Source organism: Salvelinus sp. IW2-2015, linkage group LG8 (genome assembly GCF_002910315.2).
Source record: "Salvelinus sp. IW2-2015 linkage group LG8, ASM291031v2, whole genome shotgun sequence".
Classification (NCBI taxonomy): Eukaryota; Metazoa; Chordata; class Actinopteri; order Salmoniformes; family Salmonidae; genus Salvelinus; species Salvelinus sp. IW2-2015.
The window spans coordinates 53,528,012-53,554,792 of record NC_036848.1 but is presented as its reverse complement, the minus strand read 5'-3'; the positions used below and the strand labels follow the sequence as shown (position 1 = coordinate 53,554,792).

The 26,781-nt window shown below is 43.4% G+C and overlaps 1 protein-coding gene across 1 annotated transcript; it reads left to right on the top strand.

Annotated features, from left to right (window-relative positions):
- The first annotated feature begins 6,420 nt into the window (after positions 1-6,420).
- Positions 6,421-26,562, top strand: LOC111968147 (E3 ubiquitin-protein ligase TRIM8). Its single transcript, XM_023993713.2, has 5 exons — positions 6,421-9,229; positions 20,570-20,665; positions 23,514-23,779; positions 24,161-24,276; positions 24,398-26,562. The coding sequence occupies exons 1-5, from the start codon at positions 8,609-8,611 to the stop codon at positions 25,069-25,071; spliced, it is 1,773 nt and encodes a 590-aa protein (XP_023849481.1). The 5' UTR covers positions 6,421-8,608; the 3' UTR covers positions 25,072-26,562.
- Positions 26,563-26,781: the final 219 nt, after the last annotated feature.

The window sequence follows — 26,781 nt, the reverse complement described above, 5'->3', positions numbered from 1 at the left end:
AAGTCCACGGTGCTAAGTAACTTAAACTATTTCTACCATGACCTGTTCTCATTTTTGGTACTGTTAGAATCAAATCAGAATGGGACCGTAATTGATATTTATTTACTGACCTGACTAAAAAAGAACAGAGATAAAATGTAATTTTACCCAATATGGTCTTATAAATCAGTGTATACCAGTGTTTAAGCCTATGCAAGGTCAATGACCACCAGCCAACAGCGCTGTAGAGATCACAATGATGTGTTAGACGTTTCTGATTTGTAATGAACCTGAGGTCTGCATGATACACTGAATCAAGTGCTCTCAGGGTAGTAGTGGCTGAGGCCTGCATATATATAACATCAATAAAATCTAAAACAGACAGTAATGTACATCGTACCAGCTCCTTCCTGGCCTCAAAAGAAAAACAAGCCTTATGCCGGTAATACAATCCTATTTGCAGCTTGAGCTTCCTTATCAAGTTCTCTACATGCACAGTGAAGCTCAGCTTATCATCAACCCACACACCCAAATATTTGTACACTAACTTTCTCTATAGTATGTCCAGCCAATGTAGCAATGACATGATTTGTAACATGCCTGGCATTTGAAAATACCATGCATTTTGTTTTACCCGAATTTAGAATCAGCTTTAAATCATACAGAGTCTGTTGTATGATGTTAAATGCTCTTTGGGCATTTTCAAAAGCTAAAGATAAACTACCACCACTTGAATAAAGAACCGTATCATCTGCATAAAAATGAACATCCGCTATTTCAATAAGATCCCCAATGTTGTTGATATACAAAATGAACAACAGTGGGCCCAAAATAGAACCTTGCGGAACACCTGAGCACACCTCTATGGACTCAGATTTACAACCATCCGCCATTACACATGGTGTATGATTTGATAGGTAATTTATAAACCAATCTAGAGCATGACCAGTAATTCCACAACATTTTAACCTTTGTACTAACACAGCATGGTCCACGGTGTCAAAAGCCTTCGACAAATCAATAAAAACACACACACAATGTAACTTCTTATCAAGAGCACACTGGATGTCATTTAAAACCTTCAATGTTGCTGAAACAGTGCTGTGGCCAGACCTAAAGCCTGCTTGCATTCCATTTAAGATGTTGTTTTCTTGGAAGTAGACCTTTAGCTGCCTACTAACTAAGGACTCCAGTACCTTTGACAGTACAGACAATTTTCATATGGGTCGATAGTTGTCAAATAGCGAGGGATCTCCACCTTTCAGGAGAGGCAGTACAAAAACAGATTTCCATAACTTGGGGATTTCCTTCACATCATGCGTAAGGTTAAAAATACATGTTAAGGAGGGAGAAATGATGTCTGCAGCTAGGTGTAGGAGGCGGGGGTCTAGTTCATCAGGGCCAGGTGATTTTTTTCCAACAATTATGATGGCTGCGTGGATCCATGGTGTTTATACTTGCGTACTATTGTTTGTACAGATGAACGTGGTACCTCCAGGCATTTGGAAATTTCTCACAAGGATAAACCAGACTGTCTACGATTTTTTTCTGGGGACTTGGCTGATTTCTTTTGATTTTCCCATGATGTCAAGCAAAGAGGCACTGAGTTTGAAGGTAGGCCTTGAAATACATCCACAGGTACACCTCCAATTGACTCAAATGATGTCAATTAGCCTATCAGAAGATTCTAAAGCCATGACATCATTTTCTGGAATTTTCCAAGCTGTTTAAAGGCACAGTCAATTTAGTGTATGTAAACTTCTGACCCACTGGAATTGTGATACAGTGAAATAATCTGTCTGTAAACAAGTGTTGGAAAAATTACTTGTGTCATGCACAAAGTAGATGTCCTAACCGACTTGCCAAAACTATAGTTTGTTCACAATAAATTTGTGGAGTGGTTGAAAAATGAGTTTTAATGACTCCAACCTAAGTGTATGTAAACTTCCGACTTCAACTGTATATTTTCTACATTGTTTGTAAACTCCTGAGTTGCACAGCGGTCTAAGGCACTGCATCTCAGCGCTGGAGGTGTCACTACAGACCCTGGTTCGATCACAGGCTGTATCAAACAGCCCCACCTGCCCTGAATGACAGGTCACCACTGGTTACTAAAGTGAGGATTCACCCTCTTCAGATAATTATTTTGTAACTTATCTGCAGAAAAACGTTTTGTGCCCATAAAGCCGTAGTTAGCCGTGTGCAAATTTGGGAGCCAAATAAACGKCACTTTCTCACGATGTGATTCGGTTCCTGATGTTAAATAAAAGATCTGTTCATTTGCAAACGACCCATCACTATTTATACATTGTAGCTGGTGTTGGAGGCAAGCAGCTGCATGAAGGCATTGGTAATTTCAAAGCAAACTGATCTTGATGTAATAAAAAAGTCATTGTAAAGTTGGAAATGTAGCTAACAACAAAATATTAAATTGKATTTAAACTTTTGATGCAAACCTTCTAGACTGTGGGACTCTTGTACCGGCTATAGTGTGACTGTGGACTGTGGCCGGGCCCGGTGGGTGGTTGTAGTGAGGTGTACCCCCATAGCCCTTCTCTGATTAGGCAGCAGAACATATTAACCTCTACTGAAACTCCTGGTTCTGCCAGTGCCAACAATCTGGTTTCTCTTCATATGGCATAAATCTTTCGCTTTTTACTTAAGATTTCCATGAACAGGAACCAGTGGGGGCTGGTGGAAGGCGCTATAGGAGGACGGAATTTCAAGGTTTTACTGCTAACCTACAAAGCATTACATGGGCTTGCTCCTACCTATCTTTCCGGTTTGGTCCTGCCGTACATACCTACACGTACGCTACGGTCACAAGACGCAGGCCTCCTTACTGTCCCGAGAATTTCTAAGCAAACAGCTGGAGGTAGGGCTTTCTCCTATAGAGCTCCATTTTTATGGCCTATCCATGTGAGAGACGCAGAGTCGGTCTCGACCTTTAAGTCTTTATTGAAGACTCGTCTCTTCAGTAGGTCCTATGATTGAGTGTAGTCTGGCCCAGGGGTGTGAAGGTGAACGGAAAGGCACTGGAGCGACGAACCGCCATTGCTGTCTCTGCCTGGCCGGTTCCCCTCTCTCCACTGGGATTCTCTGCCTCTATCCCTATTACAGGGGCTGAGTCATTGGCTTACTGGTGCTCTTCCATGCCGTCTCTAGGAGGGGTGCTTCACTTGAGTGGGTTGAGTCACTGACGTGATCTTCCTGTCTGAGTTGGTGCCCCACCTCAAGGTTCGTGCCTTGGGGGAGATCTTTGTGGGCTGTACTTGGCCTTGTCTCAGGGTAGTAAGTTGGTGGTTGAAGATATCCCTCTAGTGGTGTGTGGGCTGTGCTTTGGCAAAGTGGGTGGGGTTATATCCTGCCTGTTTGGCCCTGTCTGGGGGTATCGTAGGACAGGGCCACAATGTGTCCCGACCCCTCCTGTCTCAGCCTCCAGTATTTATGCTGCAATAGTTTGTGTCGGGCGGCTAGGGTCAGTCTGTTATATCTGCAGTATTTCTCATGTCTCATCCAGTGTCCTGTGTGAATTTAAGTATTGCTCCCTCTAATTCTCTTTTTCTCTCTTTCTCTCACGCTTTCTCTCTTTCCCTTTCTCTTTCTTTCTCTCTCTCTTTCCTTCGGAGGACCTGAGCCCTAGGACCATGCCTCAGGACTACCTGGCCTGATGACTCCTTGCTGTCCCCAGTCCACCTGGTCATGCTGCTGCTCCAGTTTCAACTGGTCCAGTGAACCCTGACCTGTTCACTGGATGTGCTACCTTGTGCCAGACCTGCTGTTTTGGACCCTCTCTCTACCGTACCTGCTGTCTCAAACTCTGAATGATCAGCTATGAAAAGCCAACTGATATTTACTCCTTAGGTGCTGACCTTTTGCACCCTCTACAACCACTGTGATTATCATTATCTGACCCTGCAGGTCATCTATGAACGTTTGAACATCTTGGCCATGTTCTGTTATAATCTCCACCCGGCACAGCCAGAAGACTGGCCACCCCTCAGAGCCTGGTTCCTCTCTAGGTTTCTTCCTAGGTTCCTGCCTTTCTAGGGAGTTTTTCCTAGCCACCGTGCTTCTACATTTGCATTGCTTGCTGTTTGGGGTTTTAGGCTGGGTTTCTGTACAGCACTTTGTGACATCGGCTGATGTAAAAAGGACTTTATAAATACATTTGATTGATTGATTGATTGATTGATGGGCTCAATGTAATGGCTGGAATGGAATCCATGAAACCGTATCAAACATATGGAAACCACGTTTGACCCCGTTCCACCTATTCCATTGCAGCCATTACAATGAGCCCGTCCTCCTATAGCTCATCCCACCAGCCTCCTCTGAGAGGAACATTATGAGTATCAGCCTCTTTTTCTTAATATTTATTTCAATATCAGTGGAAGCTCCTCAGAGGAGGAAGGCGAGGACCGTCCTCCTCAGTGAATTTCATAAAATAAAAAAACCTTTAACATTAAAAAAAAAGTTTTCCTTTTTAGATAAAACTATACTAAATACACTACATGACCAAAAGTATGTGGACAACTGCTCGTCGAACCTCTCATTCCAAAATCATGGGCATTAATATGGAGTTGGTCCCCCTTTGCTGCTATAACAGCCTCCACTCTTCTGGAAGGCTTTCCACTAGATGTTGGAACATTGCTGCAGGGACTTGCTTCCATTCAGTCACAAGAGCATTAGTGAGGTTGGGCACTGATGTTAGGCAATCAGGCCTGGCTCACAGTCGGCGTTCCAATTCATCCCAAAGGTGTTCGATGGGGTTGAAGTCAGGGCTCTGTGCAGACCAGTCAAGTTCTTTCGCACCAATTTCGACAAAGCATTTCTGCATGGACCTTGCTTTGTGCACGGGGGCATTGTCATGCTGAAACAGGAAAGGGCCTTCCCCAAACTGTTGCCACAAAGTTGAAGAACAAAATCGTCTAACATGTCATTGTTTGCTGTAGCGTTAAGATTTCCCTTCACTGGATCTATGGGGCCTAGCCCGAACCATGAAAAACAGCCCCAGACCATTATTCCTCCTCCACCGAACTTTACAGTTGGCACTATGCATTCGGGCAGGTAATGTTCTCTTGGCATCCGCCAAACCCAGATTCGTCCGTCGGACTTCCATATGGTGAAGTGTGATTTTTCACTCCAGAGAACGCGTTTCCAATGGTGGCGAGGTTTACACAAGTCCAGCCGATGCTTGGCATTGCGCACGGTAATCTTAGGCTTGTGACTGGCTGCTCGGCCATGGAAACCCATTACACGAAGCTCCCGTCGAACAGTTTTTATGCTGAAGTTGCTCACAGAGGCAGAAGTGAGTGTTGCAACCGAGGACAGACGATTATACGCGCTACGCGCTCCAGCACTCGGTGGCTCCTAGAAGTTTCCACTTCATAATAACAGCGCTTACAGTTGACAGGGGCAGCTCTAGCAGAGAAGAAATGTGAGGAACAGACTTGTTGGAAAGGTGGCATCCTATGACGGTGGTGTCACATTGAATGTCACTGATCTCGCCTGTAAGGCAACTCTACTGCTAATGTTTGTCTATGAAGATTGCATGGCTGTGTGCTCGATTTTATACACCTTTCAGCAACGGGTGTAGCTGAAATAGCCGAATCCACTAATTTGAAGGGTTGTCCATATACTTTTGTAAATATAGTGTATATTCCAAATAATTGATTAAAACACACTGTTTTGCAATGAAGGTCTACAGTAGTCTCAGGAGCACTAGGGTAGCTTCTATCCTCTTCAAGGTATATTGACTTCAATACAAAACCTAGGAGGCTCATGGTTCTCACCCCCTTCCATAGACTTATACAGTAATTATGACAACTTCCAGAGGTCATTCTCCAACCGATCAGAGCTCTTGCAGCATGAACTGACATGTTGTCCACCCAATCAAAGGATCAGAGAATGGATCTAGTACTGAAAGCATAAGCTACAGCTAGCACTGCAGTACATAAAATATGGTGAGTAGTTGACTCAAAGAGCAAGAAATACAATAGTTGAACAGTTTTGAACAAATTCAATTTCTTCATAAATTAAGGAGAAGCAAGTGAGAGAGAGCTTGCTATATTTTTTTACTTTCTCTTTCACTTAGCTAGCAAATACATGTACMTAGTTTAGCCTACTCAAACACCCGGCTCAAAAAAGTAGAGGGATGCTTGCTATGCCTATCCAACACTGGGACTTTTCCAAGTCAAGGTAAAGTTAAGCATTTGGTTTTATGAATTTATTGTAACTGCTAAACAGCTTTCTGACTGTACTGCATGATTGCGTGTCACACACACACAATGTATCAGGTTTGATGGACGTGAACAATGCACCAAATATTCAGCTTTTTAAAAGCCAGTCTCTCTCCCGCGCCCCTTTTCTSTTCTCCCCAACTCTTTCCGTTAACGTGACACACATCGGTTGTGTGACAGGTCACGTGATGGTGGAGGAGGAACGGGACCAGCCGGAAGGAGGGGGAGCCGATGTTTAGCCCGATTGAACGACTAGTCTAGCTAGCCAGCATTCCTCTTCTCCCCGACGCTCCCCTAGAAAGAAGGAGAGAGCGATTTAAAAACGAGGGTCACAAATTATAATTCAGATACAGATTGGATTTGTATGATCAAGACAATTTGCCGTGGACTCGGCTATAAACAACAACGCGACAGAAGGCCTCGAAAATGGCCACATATACACCGCTGGATCTGAAAGAACTGGCGAGGCGTGTTTGAACGCGACGGATTCTTTTTGTTTCGGTGTGATCAGCAAACCAAACGAGTTTTGTGAATAACCAAGGCCCTGTATGGATTCTTTCTTGCTTTTTTAAATGAGGAGTGCAAGATGGCTGATGACAGCTACATTTGAATAAGGCCAGAATAGCGACGTCCTCTTTAAGTTAAGATTAGAAGGGTGTTATATATATATTTTTTATATACATTAGATAGAATATTGGATGTAAATGTTAAATCTGTGGTAGTCGTAAATATTCTTGCGTAGCCTTATTTATGCGTTGTGCAGCGGCAGAACATAGTGATGTGACGTCTCAGACAATTGAAACGATTTAATTAAGCTTACGAAGTAAGCGGAGAGTTGTTTTTTTCGAAATGTGAGTTGATAATAGTCATGATCCGTCTCTGATTAAACCAAAGGAATGAAGCCAGGACATTTTGGGTCTGGAGACGTTTTGATGGTCTGTGTTAATGATCTGAATGCTCGCCACAGCAGCCAACATTCCAGTGTATTCTAAAAACCCTTTGTTTTGTGCGTATGAACTGGAGTCGGCTATTAAACCATAAACTATGCAGTACATAGCCATCTAACGAAGTATTTGTATGATATTTTTGATCAAGTCTTTAAAGGCCAACATAGCCGAGAGGAAAGAGTATTTGGTGAGAAACGTCGAGGCCTTGTGTGCAGATATGCGATCGTTGCCCGTGGAGGCTTCATAGCTGACGACATTACACATCAAACAAATAGGCTGTTATTTTGTCGCTATCTTGAGTATCAAAGTGCTACAATGTTTATTGAAGGACACTTGTCATATGTATCTGATTTGCAAATCCGAATAATATTTTTTTGTTAGATCCTACTTAGAAAAAGCTGTCACGAGCATAATCATATTAATTGTGAATGCACCTAAAATAGTCTGTGCATTTTTGGAGGAGGACAAAAGAACATAATTAATATTCTCTTTATTGGAACATCGGCGTTTTATTAACCTTGGGCAAGCTTGATCGATTTACAAATCGCTTTATTCAGGGTGTGGGTATAGGAATACATTCTGCAACGTAATATTTTCCTTATGTTCATTTCTGGACTTCAATCGATTGAGGAACAAACAAACATAAACCGACGAGGAAGTCGAGGCTAAGTCGTCAAGCTAAAGTAAGACCTACGCAGAAGGGGAGAGTAATGGGTGAGCGTTGAAGTCTTTCATCAGCTGTATAGAAATCAATTCAAGCTTGGCGGTGATGTAACCATCTAAACGGCCCTAATTTAGACCGATTCAGTGTAATGTCTGAACCGTATTGCTTGGTAGATCTCTGTGCCTTCATTGCTATCATACCGTAGCATATACGTGTAGCTAGCTGGAAATACGAACAATTGAGGTGCCAGAAATAGGCATATATTACGCACAAAGTCAGACGTTTCTTCCCTAACTCGTGTGATTTAAGATTAACGGGAAGGGCTTGCTACACCTTTACGGTAATATGCATAACGTCAGCCCGGACTGTGTGTTGTAATCACCGAGGTGTTGTCATCGCTGCCCGGAGGCCTTTTCTGACTGCGCCTGTCGCTGTGGAATCTGCCTACCTGCTCTGCCCTACAGGATGTGCACTGCTGCCTGGATTTAAAGCAATAGCAGAGAGCTGAGGACATTCACAAGACTCACTGACAGTGTCATCAGTCGGTTGGACTAAACTGGTTGACGGTGCTGGTGATTAAAAATAACCTTTCATTGCTACTTTTTTGGCGCTTGCACAATAGACAATTATCCCTCAAGGACTAACATATTGGACTAGAGCATTTCATTATACAGTCCTCAAGACATTTGCGCTATAGTCAAGGGGCTCAGTATATGGCTATAGAGCCATAGGATTGTTATTTTTTCATGTGAGAAGCTTGTCATTGTCGCGTGTCTATGTCCGCCACTCCCAACATGGCCTCCAACACGGCGACCTCCGACCTGTCCGAGACGTGGAGGAACTGTTTCGAAGAGGAGCTGATCTGCCCCATCTGCCTGCACGTCTTCTCCGAGCCCATCCAGCTTCCCTGCAAGCACAACTTCTGCCGGGGCTGCATCTCAGAGGCCTGGGCTAAAGACTCCTCACTGGTCCGCTGCCCCGAGTGCAACCAYGCCTACAGTCAGAAGCCYGCTCTGGAGAAGAACCACAAGCTGTCCAACATCGTGGACAAGTTCAACGCGCTGTCTGTAGAGAAGGCGGCCTCGCCGGTGCTGCAGTGTATTCTGTGCCGCCGTGGGCCACCGCTCCCGGCCGTCAAGGTGTGCCTACGATGTAGCGCCCCCTGTTGTCAGAGCCACGTCCAGACACACCTGCAGCAGCCCTGCTCCGCCCTGGGACACCTGCTGGTGGAGGCTGAGGCGGTCAAGGCCTGGACGTGTCCGCAGCACGACGAGTACAGACTTTACCACTGTGAGGCAGAACAGACTGCCGTGTGTCAGTACTGCTGCTTCACGCGATGTCATCCCAGTCACGGACACGGGGTCACCGACGTTGAACTACGACGCAACGATATACGGGTACGATTAAGATCTATTATGTCTCTTACACCCTTTCTTTTAGTTAAGGACAAAGCTGCTGAAATTGGGGAAAATATTGTGTGTGTGTGTCAGGGCTTCCGTTAGGAAAATGTGGCAGCTCACATTGGACCGGCAGCATTTCAATTTTCTGGACATTTTAAGAAATTTACCGGACCCATATGCATTGGCTAGGCTACTTTTGAAGCAAGGTAARACATGCCTCATAATATGTAGTAAAATGTTCAGGTTTCAGACAATTTAAATATTTGTTTTCAAAATGCATACTGCCCTGCAGCTCATTTCAAAGTGTTGTGTGACACGTTGAAGCTGCGTCGACTGGTATTTCAATCAATGAACAGGCTAAAATGCATTATTTCGCATTTTTCTCTTGTCCCGGACAATTGGCCGGCGGTAATTTATCGTTTTTTTTTTATTTTATCAGCCAAAAGCCGGCTATTACCGGCTAACGGGAAAACCTGGTCTGTTTGTGTGATGTGAGTCTATACTTGGGTGAATGCATTTTTCTATTTTGATCCATTCCAACCCCCACTCTCATCTGTTGAGAGTGACAAACAATGTGTTGGAGGGGTGGAACAATGAGGGGTTTCAGCCAGCCTTATCTCCTCAGCACAGGTGCATCCTCGCCTGGGTCCGCAGTCCGGGAGAAGGGGGTGGTATGGGGAGAGGTGGGGGGGGGGTGGTGAAGTGAGATTCTTCACTCCATTCTGTGGTAGAAAAGGATGACGAATGGTTGTTTATGGCTTCTTTTTTAGTTTTCTTGTGAATCTCTTTATTTCCTGGTTTCTAGTAAGGAAAGCTGTGGTTGGTTTAAAAACGACAAACTATCCCCAGATTTGGGATATCAGATAGGGGCTTGTCAGAGTCATACAGGCTTTTCTCCTGACTCATATTGGCGACTACTTCTGGTGTCTGACTCAATAGTATGTTAGTACTCTGTGTGTAGGTGGATGGGTGTGTGTTTGGGAACAGCCACATTGGAATGGTTAGGAGGACATTATGTTTTGCTTAACAACCTACAGTGTGAATTCCTATCCTCTGATTGTTGCTGTGACTACCATCTCCATATGTGATGAGTGACTTCGGGAACCCGGGGCGAATGCACTGATGCTTAAGTGTGTCTGGTGGAGGTGGTCGTGACGGGGGTAGAGATGCCCTGCAGCCTCCCCTACTGGGAGTCCTCGTGGAGAAGATGTTGAATGAGACGGAGACCTGTTCCAATTGGACGTGTGTATAGTCAGACCCATTCCGCAAAAAGGCCCATGGAAAAACAGACCTGGTTTTCCCTGGTCCCGAACCAAGAGGCCCGTTCAGATCCGGGAGTAGAAAGATCGAGCGAAGGAAACCAACTGGGCATTGCCAGCGCCATCAATAAACAAGCCATTATTGGCCAAATTATCCACAGTTAAGTGTCCTTAAACTGCCTAGAACAGATATATTTCTTTTAGATCTGTAGCATATTCAAAACTTTATAGCCTGTTTTATTCGTTTTTACTTTCCTAAACAATAATTGTCCACCTTTACGGTTCAGCTGTCAGAGATTTGAGCACAAAATGCATCAGGACATTTCATCGGCCTTTAGGCTTAGGGGTCCACTGTATGATATTAATATTACCTAAGTTATATAAAGAAAGAGAGGCTTAGGCTAGCCCTAAAGAGACAGAGAGAAAGATTTTCAATCAGAAAATTCATTATATTGTTAGATTATAGGAGTAACTCTGGTAGGCCTAAAACATTCTTCATGCCTTTATAGAGCTGCAGTAGCTAAACCTAATAATAGCCATACCAAACATTTTATTAGGGTAATATCAAAAGACATTGTTTATAGGGATAGTACGAACAGGTTATTATATTGTGGCATTAAGTTTAGCATCTCGCCCTCGTTGGTTTTTCCTTTTCATGGTTTGAGTGCGAGTAGCTATCGGTAATTCTATTATATTGCGGAAAACACAACATTACAGTTGGAACATAATCTGGTCAAAGAAAATTACTTAACAGAATTAAACAAAACACATGTTGCATATTTTTATGCACAGTCATTCTGAAAATTACTTTTTCCTCACATGGCTAACTTCCAGGAAGTTTGAGAAGACAGTCTTGTGGTCAGGGAGCTTATATCCATGAGCCTTGACTAACAGCTCGTTGAAACGCTTATGTCAAGCAACTTGGACGCGGTGTTGGAGTCAAATCATCTCAAGCAAATTTGGTGATCAACAAAGCAACTCAAAGAAGATTGAAATTGCATCAATTATATCTATATATTGTTATATACATCTCCCGTTTGTCATGTCTGTTGTGATGCGGTTCACAGCAGCACTGACGGATGTTTTGACTTGACAACTGCGTCAGTTTTGAACGATCCTTTTGTTCCATGCTCGCTGAAGACCTAGCTAGCCAGTAACTACCTAACACCAGACACAGATGAAAGGGGAAACGTATGTCTTTTCCATTGATAAATAGGGTAAACTTTTTATTATATTTGACACCCTACCGTCTAATTTAGGCACCAGTAGAGTAGCTATATAAACCACGCCCCTCTGCAAACACTCCTTCAATGTTGGTTATAAGCAGTGCACAAGCACTGAGCATATTTCAGGTCTGCTGAGCACAAATTTGAACGTTAAAGTGATGTGCAACTTCCAGTGGGCGTTTACTGTGAACACTGAGGCTGTACCCACTAAGTTAATTTTAACAGTGGGCATTTGATCATAATGTAGGTCTATCAGAGTGGCCTACCATCAAAAACAATGGAGAAAATACATCCCATAACATTTTAACATGGAAATAGCTGTTCTGTCATTCAGCATACAGTAGCAGCCAATGTGTGGTGTTCAATGTAGGTCTACATTCCATGAGACTTTTGGAAAAAATGTGCAGGGCTTTACATTAACCTGTTTAACCACTTGTCCTTCAGACAAGGAGGTGACTTTAATTGTTTCATGCAATAATAATTCAGAATAAATGCATTATTATTCCTGTACCATTTATTACAGAGAATCAAACAAATTATGTTACCCTCTGTCTATTGGCTACTTAGCTTATTCAAGCCTGTCTCAAAATATGATACTGCCCCTTTTAAGGCAAAATAAAGAAGCTCTTTACCTGACTCGCTTTTTCAAAAAGCTCTTGTAGGAAGAAATCACTCCCCTTGGGTAAGATGCGGAAGACACATTTAAGTTGAATGCGTTCAGTTGTACAACTGACTAGGTATTCCCATTTCCCTTTCCCTATTGCTGACTACAAAGTATCTATAACTGGGCTAATACCTCACTAACTAGCAAAGGATATGAACAAAATGTGGACACGTGGCTACATGCAGCTCTCGCTTTGATCTCAAAACAAGCTCATGCTGTAAGCACAGTCCAGTTCAAAGTACATGGCACAGAGCCATATATGACAATGGTCTATTTACATATAGGCCTCCTGCAGCTCTGCTTGTTTATGCCACGCAAGTCTTTGTAGAGTACGGGCTGAGTAGTGCGTGTCAATGCAATAGAATCCTACTCCAATGCATTCTGCCTAGGGTTGCAAAGGGTCTGTAACTTAACGGTAAATATCCGGAAATTTTCAGTGGGAAGTTAAGCCCGGGGATTTGGGGAATTTTGCTTAAATTCATTTTAAAAAGTTGGCTTATAACAGGGAACCTTTTTTTGTGGGATACACAACGCAATTCTAGGTCTTATGGCATATTTTGGTTAAACTACCCCCAATTCAATGGAATTGCAACCCTCTGCATGCACAGTGCACTCTTTCATCACATGTACATGATTCTCAACATCTTGCACACTGAGATGCTATTGAGCCCACACTACTACACTGTCTGAGCCAAGGACTACATGCTTTCTGGTAAATTTTGATTACAGTACTGGGTGGGGGAAATATATTTTATATGACATGCATGATTTTTTGTTAACAAGTAAATAGTAGTCTACTGCAATGTGTGTTTAAGTCATTTCTAACTTGTTAACAATTTCTGCTAGTTAGTTTTTGCAAATAGTTAATGCAAATAGTCCGGGTAACCATTTGGTTACCTGTTCAGGAGTCTTATGGCTTGGGGGTAAAAACTGTTGAGAAGCCTTTTTGTCCTAGACTTGGCACTCCGGCACCACTTGCCATGCGGTAGTAGAGAGAACAGTCTATGACCGGGGTGGCTGGGGTCTTTGACAATTCTTAGGTCCTTCCTCTGACAACGTCTGGTATAGAGGTCTTGGATGGCAGGCAGCTTGGCCCCAGTGATGTACTGGGCCGTACGCACTACCCTCTGTAGTGCCTTGCGGTCGGAGGCTGAGCAATTGCCGTACCAGGCAGTGATGCAACCGGTCAGGATGCTCTCGATGTTGCAGCTGTAGAACCTTTTGAGGATCTCAGGACCCATGCCAAATCTTTTCCGTTTCCTGAGGGGGAATAGGCTTTGTCGTGCCCTCTTCACGACTGTTTAGGTGTGTTTGGACCATTATAGTTTGTTGTTGATACAAAGTAACTTGAAGCTCTCAACCTGCTCCACTACAGCCCCATCGATGAGAATGGAGACGTGCTCCTTTTCCTGTAGTCCATAATCATCTTAGTCTTGGTTACGTTGAGGGATAGGTTGTTATTCTGGCACCACCCGGACAGGTCTCTGACCTCCCTATAGGCTGTCTCATCGTTGTCGGTGATCAGGCCTACTGTTGTGTCGTCTGCAAACTTAATGATGGCATTGGAGTCGTGCCTGGCCATGCAGTCGTGGGTGAACAATGTTGATGACAACGATGCAGTTGCCACTTTGCTTCTTAATATAAACCTACTAGCATTCTATATTTGCACTATTAGCTTGTGTTTCTTACATCTGCAAACAGCTAGTTTGTCTTTTCTTAGTAAGTTGTTCCTAAATCTTGTTAGCCGCTGATTGTTAGCCGCCAATCGCTAGCTAGCTAATAAATGTACTGAGTAAGAGCAAGCGTAATTAGCTACAAAGCCTGATAATACCAGTGATGGTGTTGACTTAAATCATCATGTTTGCGCAACAGTATCTTCTAAATTAGAGGTAAACGCAAAGTAAGAATGTTAGGAACATGAAGTAGCTAAGAGAACATACAATGTAGCCAAAGCTTATAGGGTCCCCTAGGAAACACCTATCAACACTTTAGTTCCTACCCTATCACAATAGCTCCTCGCTGGCATTTTCATCGTTGTCATGTCAAACAACACTGTATTCAAAGTGCCCACTATTATATTCTAACTAGAGGTCGACCGATTAATCGGAATGGCCGATTAATTAGGGCCGATTTCAAGTTTTCATAACAATCGGAAATCGGTATATATATATTTTTTTTACACCTTTATTTAACTAGGCAAGTCAGTTAAGAACACATTCTTATTTTCAATGACGGCCTAGGAACGGTGGGTTAACTGCCTTGTTCAGGGGCAGAACGACAGATTTTTACCTTGTCAGCTCGGGTATCAATCTTGCAACCTTACGGTTAACTAGTCCAACGCTCTAACCACCTGCCTTACATTGCACTCCACGAGGAGCCTGCCTGTTACGCGAATGCAGTAGGAAGCCAAGGTAAGTTGCTAGCTAGCATTAAACTTATCTTATAAAAAAAATCTATCAATCATAATCACTAGTTAACTACACATGGTTGATGATATTACTAGTTTATCTAGCGTGTCCTGCGTTGCATATAATCGATGCGGTGGCATTCGCGAAAAAGGACTGTCGTTGCTCCAACGTGTACCTAACCATAAACATCAATGCCTTTCTTAAAATAACAGTTTGGGCCGCCTGGCTCGTTGCGAACTAATTTGCCAGAATTTTACGTAATTATGACATAACATTGAAGGTTGTGTAATGTAACAGGAATATTTAGACTTATGGATGCCACCCGTTAGATAAAATACAGAACTGTTCCGTATTTCACTGAAAGAATAAACGTTTTGTTTTCGAGATGATAGTTTCCGGATTCGACCATATTAATGACCTAAGGCTCGTATTTCTGTGTGTTATTATGTTATAATTAAGTCTATGATTTGATAGAGCAGTCTGACTGAGCGATGGTAGGCACCAGCAGGCTCGTAAGCATTCATTCAAACAGGTTTTGCCAGCAGCTCGTCGCTGTGCTTCAAGCATTGAGCTGTTTTTGACTTCAAGCCTATCAACTCCCGAGATTAGGCTGTTGTAACCGATGTGAAATGGCTAGCTAGTTAGCGGGGTGTGCGCTAATAGCGTTTCAAACGTCACTCGCTCTGAGACTTGGAGTAGTTGTTCCCCTTGCTCTGCATTGGTATTGCTGCTTCGAGGGTGGCTGTTGTCGACGTGTTCCTGGTTCGAGCCCAGGTAGGAGCGAGGAGAGGGACGGAAGCTATACTGTTACACTGGCAATACTAAAGTGCCTATAAGAACATCCAATAGTCAAAGGTATATGAAATACAAATCGTATAGAGAGAAATAGTCCTATAATTCCAATAATAACTACAACCTAAAACTTCTTACCTGGGAATATTGAAGTCTCATGTTAAAAGGAACCACCAGCTTTCATATGTTCTCATGTTCTGAGCAAGGAACTTAAACATTAGCTTTCTTACATGGCACATATTGCACTTTTACCTTCTTCTCCAACACTTTGTTTTTGCATTATTTAAACCAAATTGAACATGTTTCATTATTTATTTGAGGCTAAATTGATTTTATTGATGTATTATATTAAGTTAAAATAAGAGTTCATTCAGTATTGTTGTAACTGTCATTATTACAAATACATTTTAAAAATCGTCCGATTAGTCGGTATCTGCTTTTTTTGGTCCTCCAATAATCGGTATCGGTATCGGCGTTAAAATCATAATCGGTCGACCTCTAATTCTAACTATATAATTAGAGTAGACTTTCTATTTCCATGATTCCAACAGTTAACACAAGTGTTTTGCTCTAAATCGCAAGTCAAATTGCAACATTTGGTTAAAAATAGGCCCAGATTGCTTGCCCATATTGTGCAGCCCTATGTGGCAGTGTAAAAATGATCTCAAATACAGAAATTGATGAAAATGATTTTTACATTGAACAGTATAAAACAATCAGAATGGAGAAAGACCCATTGAAATCACTTAGAATATGTGTTGCCACCCTAGGGTCACGCACTACACAAAGCAAATTTAGAACTTTTATTATTAAACATAAAATACCGTCATTTAAAAAAAATATATATATTTTTTTTCTTGTTTTTTTCTCTAATCTTTACAGGAAAATGCCACAGGCACTATCTGATGTGTGGAAACATTTCACTGCAGCTAATGTAGAAGGAAAATCTGTGTACATTTGCAAATACTGTGCCAAATCATTTGTGAAGAATCCAACAAAGATACAGAATTATCTGGCCAAGTGCATAAAGTTCCCTCAGAGCTCACAACAAGCAACCTCTGACAAAAGTCCCTTTACTTCTATTCAAGGTGAAAATGATGAATCAGACACCTTGAAAATTATGAATCAGGACCTGATTCCAGGTCCTCCTGGAATCAGAAGTGTTTGACTCAATGGAGGAACATAGTCAGAGAAATGCTGATGAATGTCTTGCTCGAGCGGTGTGTGCAACTGGTTCACCTCTGATGCTCACAGGCAATGTGTATTGGAAGAGATTTCTGAATGTTCTTCGCCCAGCATTCACCCCTCCAACCAGACATGCTTTATCTACTCATTTGCTGGATGCAGAGTTCAACAGAATTCAAGTGAAGGTCAAGCAAATCATAGAGAAAGCAGACTGTATTGCAATCATCTCTGATGGGTGGTCGAATTTTCTTGGGCAAGGAATAATTAACTACATCTCCACCCCTCAACCAGTATTCTACAAGAGCACAGACACAAGGGACAACAGACACACCGGTCTCTACACTGCAGATGAGCTGAAGGCAGTCATCAATGACCTTGGACCACAGAATGTATTTGAACTGGTGACAGACAATGCTGCGAACATGATGGCTGCTTGGTCGAAAGTGGAGGAGTCCTACCCTCACATCACACCCATTGGCTGTGCTGCTCATGCATTGAATCTGCTCCTCAAGGACGTCATGGCACTGAAAACAATGGATACACTCTACAAGAGAGCCAAGGAAATGGTTAGGTATGTGAAGGGTCATCAAGTTATAGCAGCCATCTACCTCACCAAGCAAAGTGAGAAGAATAAGAGCACCACATTGAAGCTGCCCAGCAACACCCGTTGGGGTGGTGTTGTCATCATGTTTGACAGTCTCCTGGAGAGGAAGGAGTCTCCAAGAAATGGTCATATCACAGTTTGCCAATATGGACAGCCCCATCAAGGGGATCCTCCTGGATGATGTATTTTGGGAGAGAGTAGTAAGCAGCCTTAAACTCCTGAAACCTATAGCAGTAGCCATTGCATGGATTGAGGGAGACAATGCCATCCTGTCTGATGTTCAGACTCTGCTTGCAGATGTAAAAGAGATCCGTACTGCCCTGCCCACTTCACTGTTGCTCCAAGCAGAGGAAACTGCAGTTCTGAAATATATCAAAAAGCATGAAGACTTCTGCCTAAAGCCCATACACGCCGCAGCATACATGTTGGACCCCAAGTATGCTGGCAAGAGCATCCTGTCTGTATGAGGGCAAGGTTCTTGGCAGTCTGGCGAAGTACACTTCCAAGCAAGGGCTTTGCGATGGAGATGCAATATGGCAGTCGTGCCAACATATCTCATCAGCCACCTGGTGGAAGGGACTTTGTGGATCTGAGGCTCTCTCCCCTGTTGCCTCCATCATCCTCCAAATCCCACCAACATCGGCCGCCTCAGAGCGCAACTGGTCCTTGTTTGGGAACACACACACCAAAGCACGCAACAGGCTAACCAATACAAGGGTTGAAAAATTGGTGGCCATCCGGGCAAATTTGAGGCTTTTTGAGCCTGACAAACAGCCATCTTCAACAAGGTTGGAAAGTGACCGTGAAGATGAGGCTTCAGAGTCTGATGTTCAAGAGGTGGACATTGAGGAGGTCCAGGGAGAAGACATGGAAGCCTGAGAGGAAGACAGTCTAGAAACTAAAGCTTTTGTCATTTTACAGATGTTTGTTGAAAATGTTTTTGGGAGATGTGATGGATCTTTGGGATCATTCAAAATTCCCTTTTGTTGTTCAGTGAAATCATCCCATGTGAAGAGTCAACTCATTTAGTTAAAGTTCAATTCGTAACTTTTTTTTTCATTTGGAAGGATTTAATCATTTGCAAATGTCTACTTAGAAACAAACCTTTTACCTTGTCATGTCTCCATATGATATGGTAAATATATCCAATTCAAAAAACATACATATTTAAATAGTATTCATATTAATTTGCATATATTCCCGTTAATTCCCACGGAACGTTTCCACCTCCTGAATATTCCCGATTAGTTTGTTTCGGTATGTTGCATTGAAAGTGGCAAATATTGCGTTGATTCGATCACAATTACCACAGTAAAGGGAAACAGTGATGGTGTTAACTAACCTTTTGAGTCAAAATGCAAGCTGAGATCTACCGCTCATATACCGACAACGGTATCATGAGTAGGCCTAATGTGTGTTTGTGGGGCTCAGAAAGAGTATTGAGGAAGAGGTGAGGAGCAGCAGGAGAAACGAAGAGTAGGAAAATCTCTCTCTGCCCCCCAGTTGCTCTCCACCCTAGGGATGGGCTCGGTTATTCAAATATCCAAGCTGACGTTAATATTCGAATACAACATTTTTAAAATAATTGGTCTATTTTAACAATGAAAAGGCTTTGTCTCAATTGAAATGATCTATGTGACATTGCCACACACGGATATACCATGACATTTGAAGTTCTTAATTCAATAAACCAACAAACTTTTGTATGTAGATTTATTGACGCGTTCCCCATATAAAGACTGTGTAGCCTACATAGGTTCATGCGTGTATCTTGTTGTTGGCACCAGTCGGAGGCTCCATGTGTAGCAACGTGACATGGGAGATCTCTAATCAGTGCAAAATATAATTAAAATTACGGAATTGAATTGGCTAAATGAGGATTAGGCTAAAACGAGTAACCGACAGGTAGTCTGTTTAATCCGAATGGAGTTGTATACAAGGACAGGGAGCGCAGCAAAATATCCTCAACTAGCCTAGCGAGCTAACGTCTGGCAATCTTAGCTTCTTTACATCAATTTGATACAGTAAAGACAGCCACTGCCATATTTTTTTAACCCTTATTTGAACAGGTAAGTTGACTGAACACGTTCTCTTTTACAACAACAAACTGGAGAATACTTACAGGGAAGCGGAGGGGGGAGGGTGAATGAGACAATTGGAAACTGGGGATGATTACATGGCTATGATGGTATGAGGGCCAGATTGGGAATTTAACCAGGACACCGGGGTCAACACCCCTACTCTTACAATAAGTGCCATGGGATCCACAGTCAGGACACCAATTTTAACGTTCCATCCGGAAGACAGCACCTTACACAGGGCAATGTCCCCAATCACTGCCTTGGGGCATTGACAGATTTTTTTTTAGACCAGAGAAATGTGCCTCCTACTGGCCCTCCAACACCACTTCTAGCAGCATCTGGTCTCCCATCCAGGGACCAACCCTACTTATCTTCAGAGGCAAGCCAGCAGTGGGATGCAGGGTGGTATACTGCTGGCAAATGGGATGATAGATAACCTATGGCATTTATAAGTTTGTTTAACTAGCGTGAGTCAGTGGCTACTTTTTCTCTCCCTCCCATGTCAACACACTCCCTGCCCATCCCCCGCCCTGCTGCAGTGCGCACCCTCTCTCCCGAGTCGTGCAGGCTGCGCAGCAAACAGGTGTCCAAGTTTAAACAAAGGGCTCCCGAGTGGCGCAGTGGTCTAAGACACTGCATCTCAGTGCAAGAGGCGTCACTGCAGTACCTGGTTCGAATCCAGGCTGCATCACATCCGGCTGTGATTGGGAGTCCCATAGGGCGGTGCACAATTGGCCCAGCGTCATCTGGGTTTGGCCGGGGTAGGCTGTCAATGTAAATAAGAATTTGTTCTTAACTGACTTTTTAAAATTTAATTTATCTGGCTATCCCCCCAGTTCATCCCTTCATACCTCACACACATGCAACCAGAAAATATCTATTGGTTGCCATGACAGCCCTTCTTCCCCTTAGATGGTGTGTTTGTTAGATGGAGCCTAAATTAGCTGGCTCAGCCTGCTGGAGGCTTGGTAGTGGGCTGGTTTTGTTTGTCTTCACTCATCATATTGATTTGTTCAGAGTTATGGAACCAAACTATGAACTTACCATTTCTCGTTCTCTCCCACTTTCGCTCTCTCTGTCTCGTCGCTCCCTCTCTCCCCCTTCTCCCCTTCCCACAGCAAAATCTATTGCGGCAGCAGGAGAGGGTGGAGGAGAGAGTTCAGGACATCGATGAGCAGCTCTGTAAACTGGACTCTGACAAGTGTGTGGTGGAGGTACGTCTGATTTCTCAAACTCTCTCTCTGTGTGTATGTATGTGTGTATATCTATGATATATCTGTCATCTATCCATACACATAGAGTACCAGTCAAAAGTTTTGGACACACCTACTCATTCCAGGGTTTTTCTTTATTTTTCCTATTTTCTACATTGTGGAATAATAGTGAAGACATCAAAACTATGAAATAACACGTATGGAATCTTGTAGTAACCAAAAAAGTATTCAACGAATCAAGATATATTTGAGATTCTTTAAAGTAGTCACCCTTTGCCTTGATAACAGCTTGGCATGATCTCAACCAGCTCCATGAGATAGTCACCTGGAATGCATTTCAATTAACAGGTGTGCCTTTGTTAAAAGTTAATTTGTGGAATTTCTTTCCTTAATGCATTTGAGCCAATCAGTTGTTGTGACACGGTAGGGGTGGTATACAGAAGATAGCCCTATTTGGTAAAAGACCAAGTACATATTATAACAAGAACAGCTCAAATAAGCAAAGAGAAATGACAGTCCATTTCTTTAAGACATGAATGTCAGTCAATCTGGAAAATTGCAAGAACTTTGAAAGTTTCTTCAAGTGCAGTCGCAAAAACCTTCAAGCGCTATGATGAAACTGGCTCTCATGAGGACCGCCACAGGAAAGGAAGATCCAGAGTTACCTCTGCTGCAGAGGATAAGTTCATTAGAGTTACCAGCCTCAGAAATTGCAGCCCAAATAAATGTTTCACAGAGATCAAGTAACAGACACATCTCAACATCAACTGTTCAGAGGAGACTGTGTGTATCAGGCCTTCATGGTCGAATTGCTGCAAGGAAACCATTATTAACGGCCACCAATAAGAGGAGACTTGCTTGGGCCAAGAAACACGAGCAATGGACATTAGACTGGTGGAAATCTGTCCTTTGGTCTGACTCCAAATTTGAGATTTTTGGTTCTAACTGCTGTCTTTGTGAGACGCAGAGTAGGTGAACGGATGATCTCCGCATGTGTGGTTCCCACCGTGAAGCATGGAGGAGGTTTGATGATGTGGGGGTGCTTTGCTGGTGACGCTGTGGTTTATTTAGAATTCAAGGCACATTTAACCAGCATGGCTACCACAGCATTCTGCAGCGATACGCCATCCCATCTGGTTTGCGCTTAGTGGGGCTATTTGTTTTTCAACAGGACAATGACCCAACACACCTCCAGGCTGTGTAAGGGCTATTTGACCAAGAAGGAGAGTGATGGAGTGCTGCATCAGATGACCTGGCCTCCACAATCACCCGACCTCAACCCAATTGAGATGGTTTGGGATGAGTTGGACCGCAGAGTGAAGAAAAAGTAGCCAACAAGTGCTCAGCGTATATGTGAGCACTCTTCAAGAAGACTGTTGGAAAAGCATTCATCATGAAGCTGGTTGAGAGAATGCCAGGAGTGTGCAAAGCTGACATTGAGGCAAAGGGTGGTTACTTTGAAGAATTTCAAATATAAAATATATTTTGATTTGTTTAACACTTTTTTGGTTACTACATGATTCCATATGTGTTATTTCCTAGTTTTGATGTCTTCACTATTATTCTACAATGTAGAAAATAGTAAAAATAAAAACTCTTGAATGAGTAGGTGTTCTGAAACTTTTGACTGGTAGTGTATGTATGTATGTACACTACCGTTCAAAAGTTTGGGGTCACTTAGAAATGTCCTTGTTGTTGAATGAAAATAACATTTTATTTTTTTGTCCATTTTTAAAATAACATCAAATTGATCATAAATACAGTGTAGACATTGATGTTGTACGTGACTATTGTAGCTGGAAACTGCAGATTTTTTAATGGAATATCAACATAGGCATACAGAGGCCCATTATCAGCAACCATCACTCCTGTTTTCCAATGGCACGTTGTTAGCTAATCCACGTTTATCATTTTAAAAGGCTAATTAGACAACCCTATTGCAATTATGTTAGCACAGCTGAAAACTGTTGGTCTGATTTAAAGAAGCAATAAAACGGGCCTTCTTTAGACTAGAATATCTGGAGCATCAGCATTTGAGGGATCGATTACAGGCTCAAAATGGCTAGAATCAAAGAACTTTCTTCTGAAACTTGTCGGTCTATTCTTATTCTGAGAAATAATGGCTATTCCATGCGAGAAATTGCCAAGAAACTGAAGATCTCGTACAACGCTGTGTACTACTCCCTTCACAGAAAACAGTGCAAACTGGCTCTAACCAGTATAAAAAGAGTGGGAGGCCCCGGTGCACAACTGAGCAAGAAGACAAGTACATTTAGTGTCTAGTTTGAGAAACAAGATGCCTCAAGTCCTCGACTGGCAGCTTCTTCACCTGCGGAGGTCCTGGGCTGGCGTAGTTTCACGTGGTTTGCGGTTGTGAGGCCGTTTGGACGTACTGCCAAACTCTGTCAAATGATTGAGGCGGCTTATGGTAGATAAATTAACATTCAATTCTCTGGCAACAGCTCTGGTGGATATTCCTGCAGTCAGCATGCCAATTGCACACTCCCTCAACTTGAGAAATATGTGGCCTTTTATTGTCCCCAGCACAAGGTGCACTTGTGTAATGATCATGCCGTTTAATCAGCTTCTTGGTATGCCACACCTGTCAGGTGGATGGATTATCTTGGCATGGGAGAAATGTTCACTAACAGGGATGTAAACAAATTTGTGCACATTTTTGAAAAATAAGCTTTAAGTGTGTATGGAAAATTTCTGCAATCTTTTATTTAAGCTCTTGAAACATGGGACCAACACTTGACATGTTGCATTTTATATTTTAGTTCAGTATATAACCATAGAGATCCTATTAAACTAAGATAATGATGTGTGTATGTGTTCACTCCTACAGGACCGAGTGTGTGAGCTGAAAGAGGAGGTGCGTGTGCAGTATCTGCGGATGCAGCACTTCTTGGAAGAAGACTTGTCCCGTACGCTGGAGGTTCTAGAGCGGGCCCGTTCTAGGTTCTGCCAGGAGAACGCGGGCCAGGTTCTAGCTTTGGGAGAACAGAGACACGAGGCCCAGAAGCTGCTCAGCTCAGTCCACACGGCCTTTGGCAAATCTGAGGAGCTGGGCTTCATGAAGAACACCAAGCCTGTCAAGATCCTCATGGAGCGGTGAGAGACAGGACCATTACAAACATGTTATTACAGATACAAAAAGGAGATTACACAAGGCTTATTATGCACATTACCACTGTAATCATGTTATAATGGTCATGCTTGTTACACGCATTGCAACTATAGGTACAGTATGTTTGTGGGAGGCGGGTGAAGTTCCAGACTCCTTGTATGTTTTTATTACAGGATATGAGCCGTAGCAGCAGAAATGCGTAGGGCTCATTCAGGGATTGAACTGGGATCCTCGCTACAGGGGGAATCGTATGGTTCCGGAGGCAAGAGTGTTAACCACTCATCTAGACTCCGGTCCCGCAACTATACTTTTAATAGAGCGCTAAGATACGAGGCTTGTTACATACATATTTGCGTGTGTTGCAGGTCTCAAGCGTGCGTGGGCAGTGCACTCCCTCCCTACAAGGTGGGAAGTCTCAACTCTAAGCTGTTCCTGTCAGAACTCTCCAAGAGAGAGAAGAGCCTACGGAAAACAATGGAAGGTAGGATTGAGAGTATTATCTTTACAGAACCATCACAGCCTTATCTGGTTTGTCTTAGTGGATCAAGGTAATTCTGATCCCCTCTTCTCTTTCCTCCTCTACCTCTCTCACCCCCCTCCAGCCCCCCTAAACCCTCCCTCCTCATTCCTCCAGTCCGTCCCTGCGTCTCCCAGCGGCCTCGGCTCGGGGGTGGAGAAACGCAAACACTCCTCGGCGTTCCCAGAAGGCAACGGGAGCGCCGGGAAAAACACTGCTTCCGGGTTCAAGGACTCTTCATCTTCCTCCTCTAAGCAGTCCTACCAGGGCCCAAACTCTGCCCCCGGAGAGGGCCAATCCTCGAATCAGCAGCCTCTGGGCCCCTGTGGCCCCTCCCACATGAGCGAAGGTGGCGGAACAGGAAGTGGAAGCGGTTCTCTGACCAATCACCATTCAGGGTCTGTGTTCGGTCCCTCCCACTTCCCCCCTGCCGGCAGTAGCTCCTCCCATTCTTCCCAGCAGGCTGTGCTCCCCCAGTATGGCGGGCGTAAGATTCTGGTGTGTACCATGGATAACTGCTACTGCTCCGGGGTACCCTCCGTGTCGGGGCACCGCGGCCACCCGCCCTACCCACGTTCAGGCTCCTTTCCCTGGGTAAGCGCCCAGGACTATCCCCATCCCCCCGGCCTAGCCTCTGGAGCTCCAGCCATGCAAGGGCTTGCTGTCAGAGACTGGATAGATGCACAGCAGACGCACCGACACACAGACTTCTATGGGCTGTATGGGCAGCCCTCCACCAAGCACTATGTCACCAGTTAACACACACATTTCTACAAGCAAATAGGTCTCCGGTTAGCACTGCGCTACTATTTAACACACACACACACACAATTAGATGCACTTACAGACATACACACATTCGGAACATGTATACCGCTACACACACAGAAGTACACTTCTACAGGTTATACGGACAATCCTCTGCTCAAACGCATTTCCGCACACACCACACTCGGGGGCAGGGTTGATGTATTAGTTTTCTATGTTTTCTTCGTCAGACAGACAGTGTTATTACTGTATGATGATTATATGTGTTTGTGCAGCAACTGTTGACGCTGAAGCAGTTCGGCTCAACTAAAATGTTTTAGCGACATCTCCCTCCCTGTCGTAGTGAGATCGATTAGCCTTATAATATTGTTATAATTATTATTTTCTGTCTGTTGGACATGGGGTATCTGATGGATGTGTGAAGAGAAGGATGGTTTATTACTGTTAAAGCTCTGGTTTTGTTGCAGCACTTTTGTCTCCTCTCCTTGCTGAGTTCAGGAATGTACTGTACAGCTTGAACACACACACTCATGCTTCCAGGTTCTCTTCTCTGTGTGTGTGTGTGGGACTCCCTCCATGCACTTTGGGGGTGTTGGGATTTCGCTCTGTGTAGAATTTGCCTCGATCGTAGACACAGGTCTACAATCAGTTTATCCGCGCCCCCCCCTCCCCTCCCCAATCCTAACCTTAAACATCATAGGGTCAAATGGCAGAGACTGACCCTAGTTCAGGATGTAGGGGTAAGCCTCCTCCATTTTAGATCTTCTCTGTTCCTGTTCTCTATGCCCATCTCACTGGAAAGTGGATCCAAACCCCTTCCCTCCTGCTGTCAGGCTTCCCCTCGGATTAAATTCTTCCGTCTGAAAGACTAAGAGACTGACTCCTTTTATTTTCTAGTTATTAATATACGAATCATGACACGTGAGTTATTGCCATATGACATATGAGTAATAACCCCATATGAGCAGGTTTCATGTTTGTCTTAAAGCCAGTTGGCCTGGTAGACACGACTGAGGCTCTCCGAGCCACAATATGGGCTGGGCTGGACTGGACAGACAAAACAAATCAGCTCAAGCATCCAGGGGTGTGACTGTGACAATACGTTAATGATGTACTTCCTGCAGGGTGATGTCACGTCCTTTCAACAAGCACACAAGCTCTCTGCTTCAAGTTTGCGGCTGTAAGCATGCGGGGAAGAGTTTTATAAAGCACTCTGGAATATAAAATAATCGGTAACCGTTTTAAAAAGGATGAGCGAAAGTACTGGTTGAGGGTTTTTTCATGGACTTTTTCTAAAGAGAAACTGGACTGCCTGACGTAACCATTGGTCAAAAACGCCTGAAAGGAACCATTGTTACAAGAACAGTCGACCAATATAAAAATTTAAAAAAGGAAAACTATCTTTTTTGTAAATATTTTGTGAAATGAAAAATTAAGGACATGTCATTTGGAGGAGGGTTCCAAATAAATCAAAGAATTTAATTCAGTTTTCCATTTCTTGTCATCATAGCCCAAGAGGCTTCTTACTTTTCTCTCCCATTCAGCCTTTGTATTCATATCTGTCAACTGTTTTAAGTTAMTAATACACAACTGAACTAAATGTCGTCATGTAGTGGGTTGAAGGGAGACTCCCATAAGAATACAACCAACACCCATATGGGAAAACATCCAACTAAGCCTCTTATTTACTGGGTGTTAGTC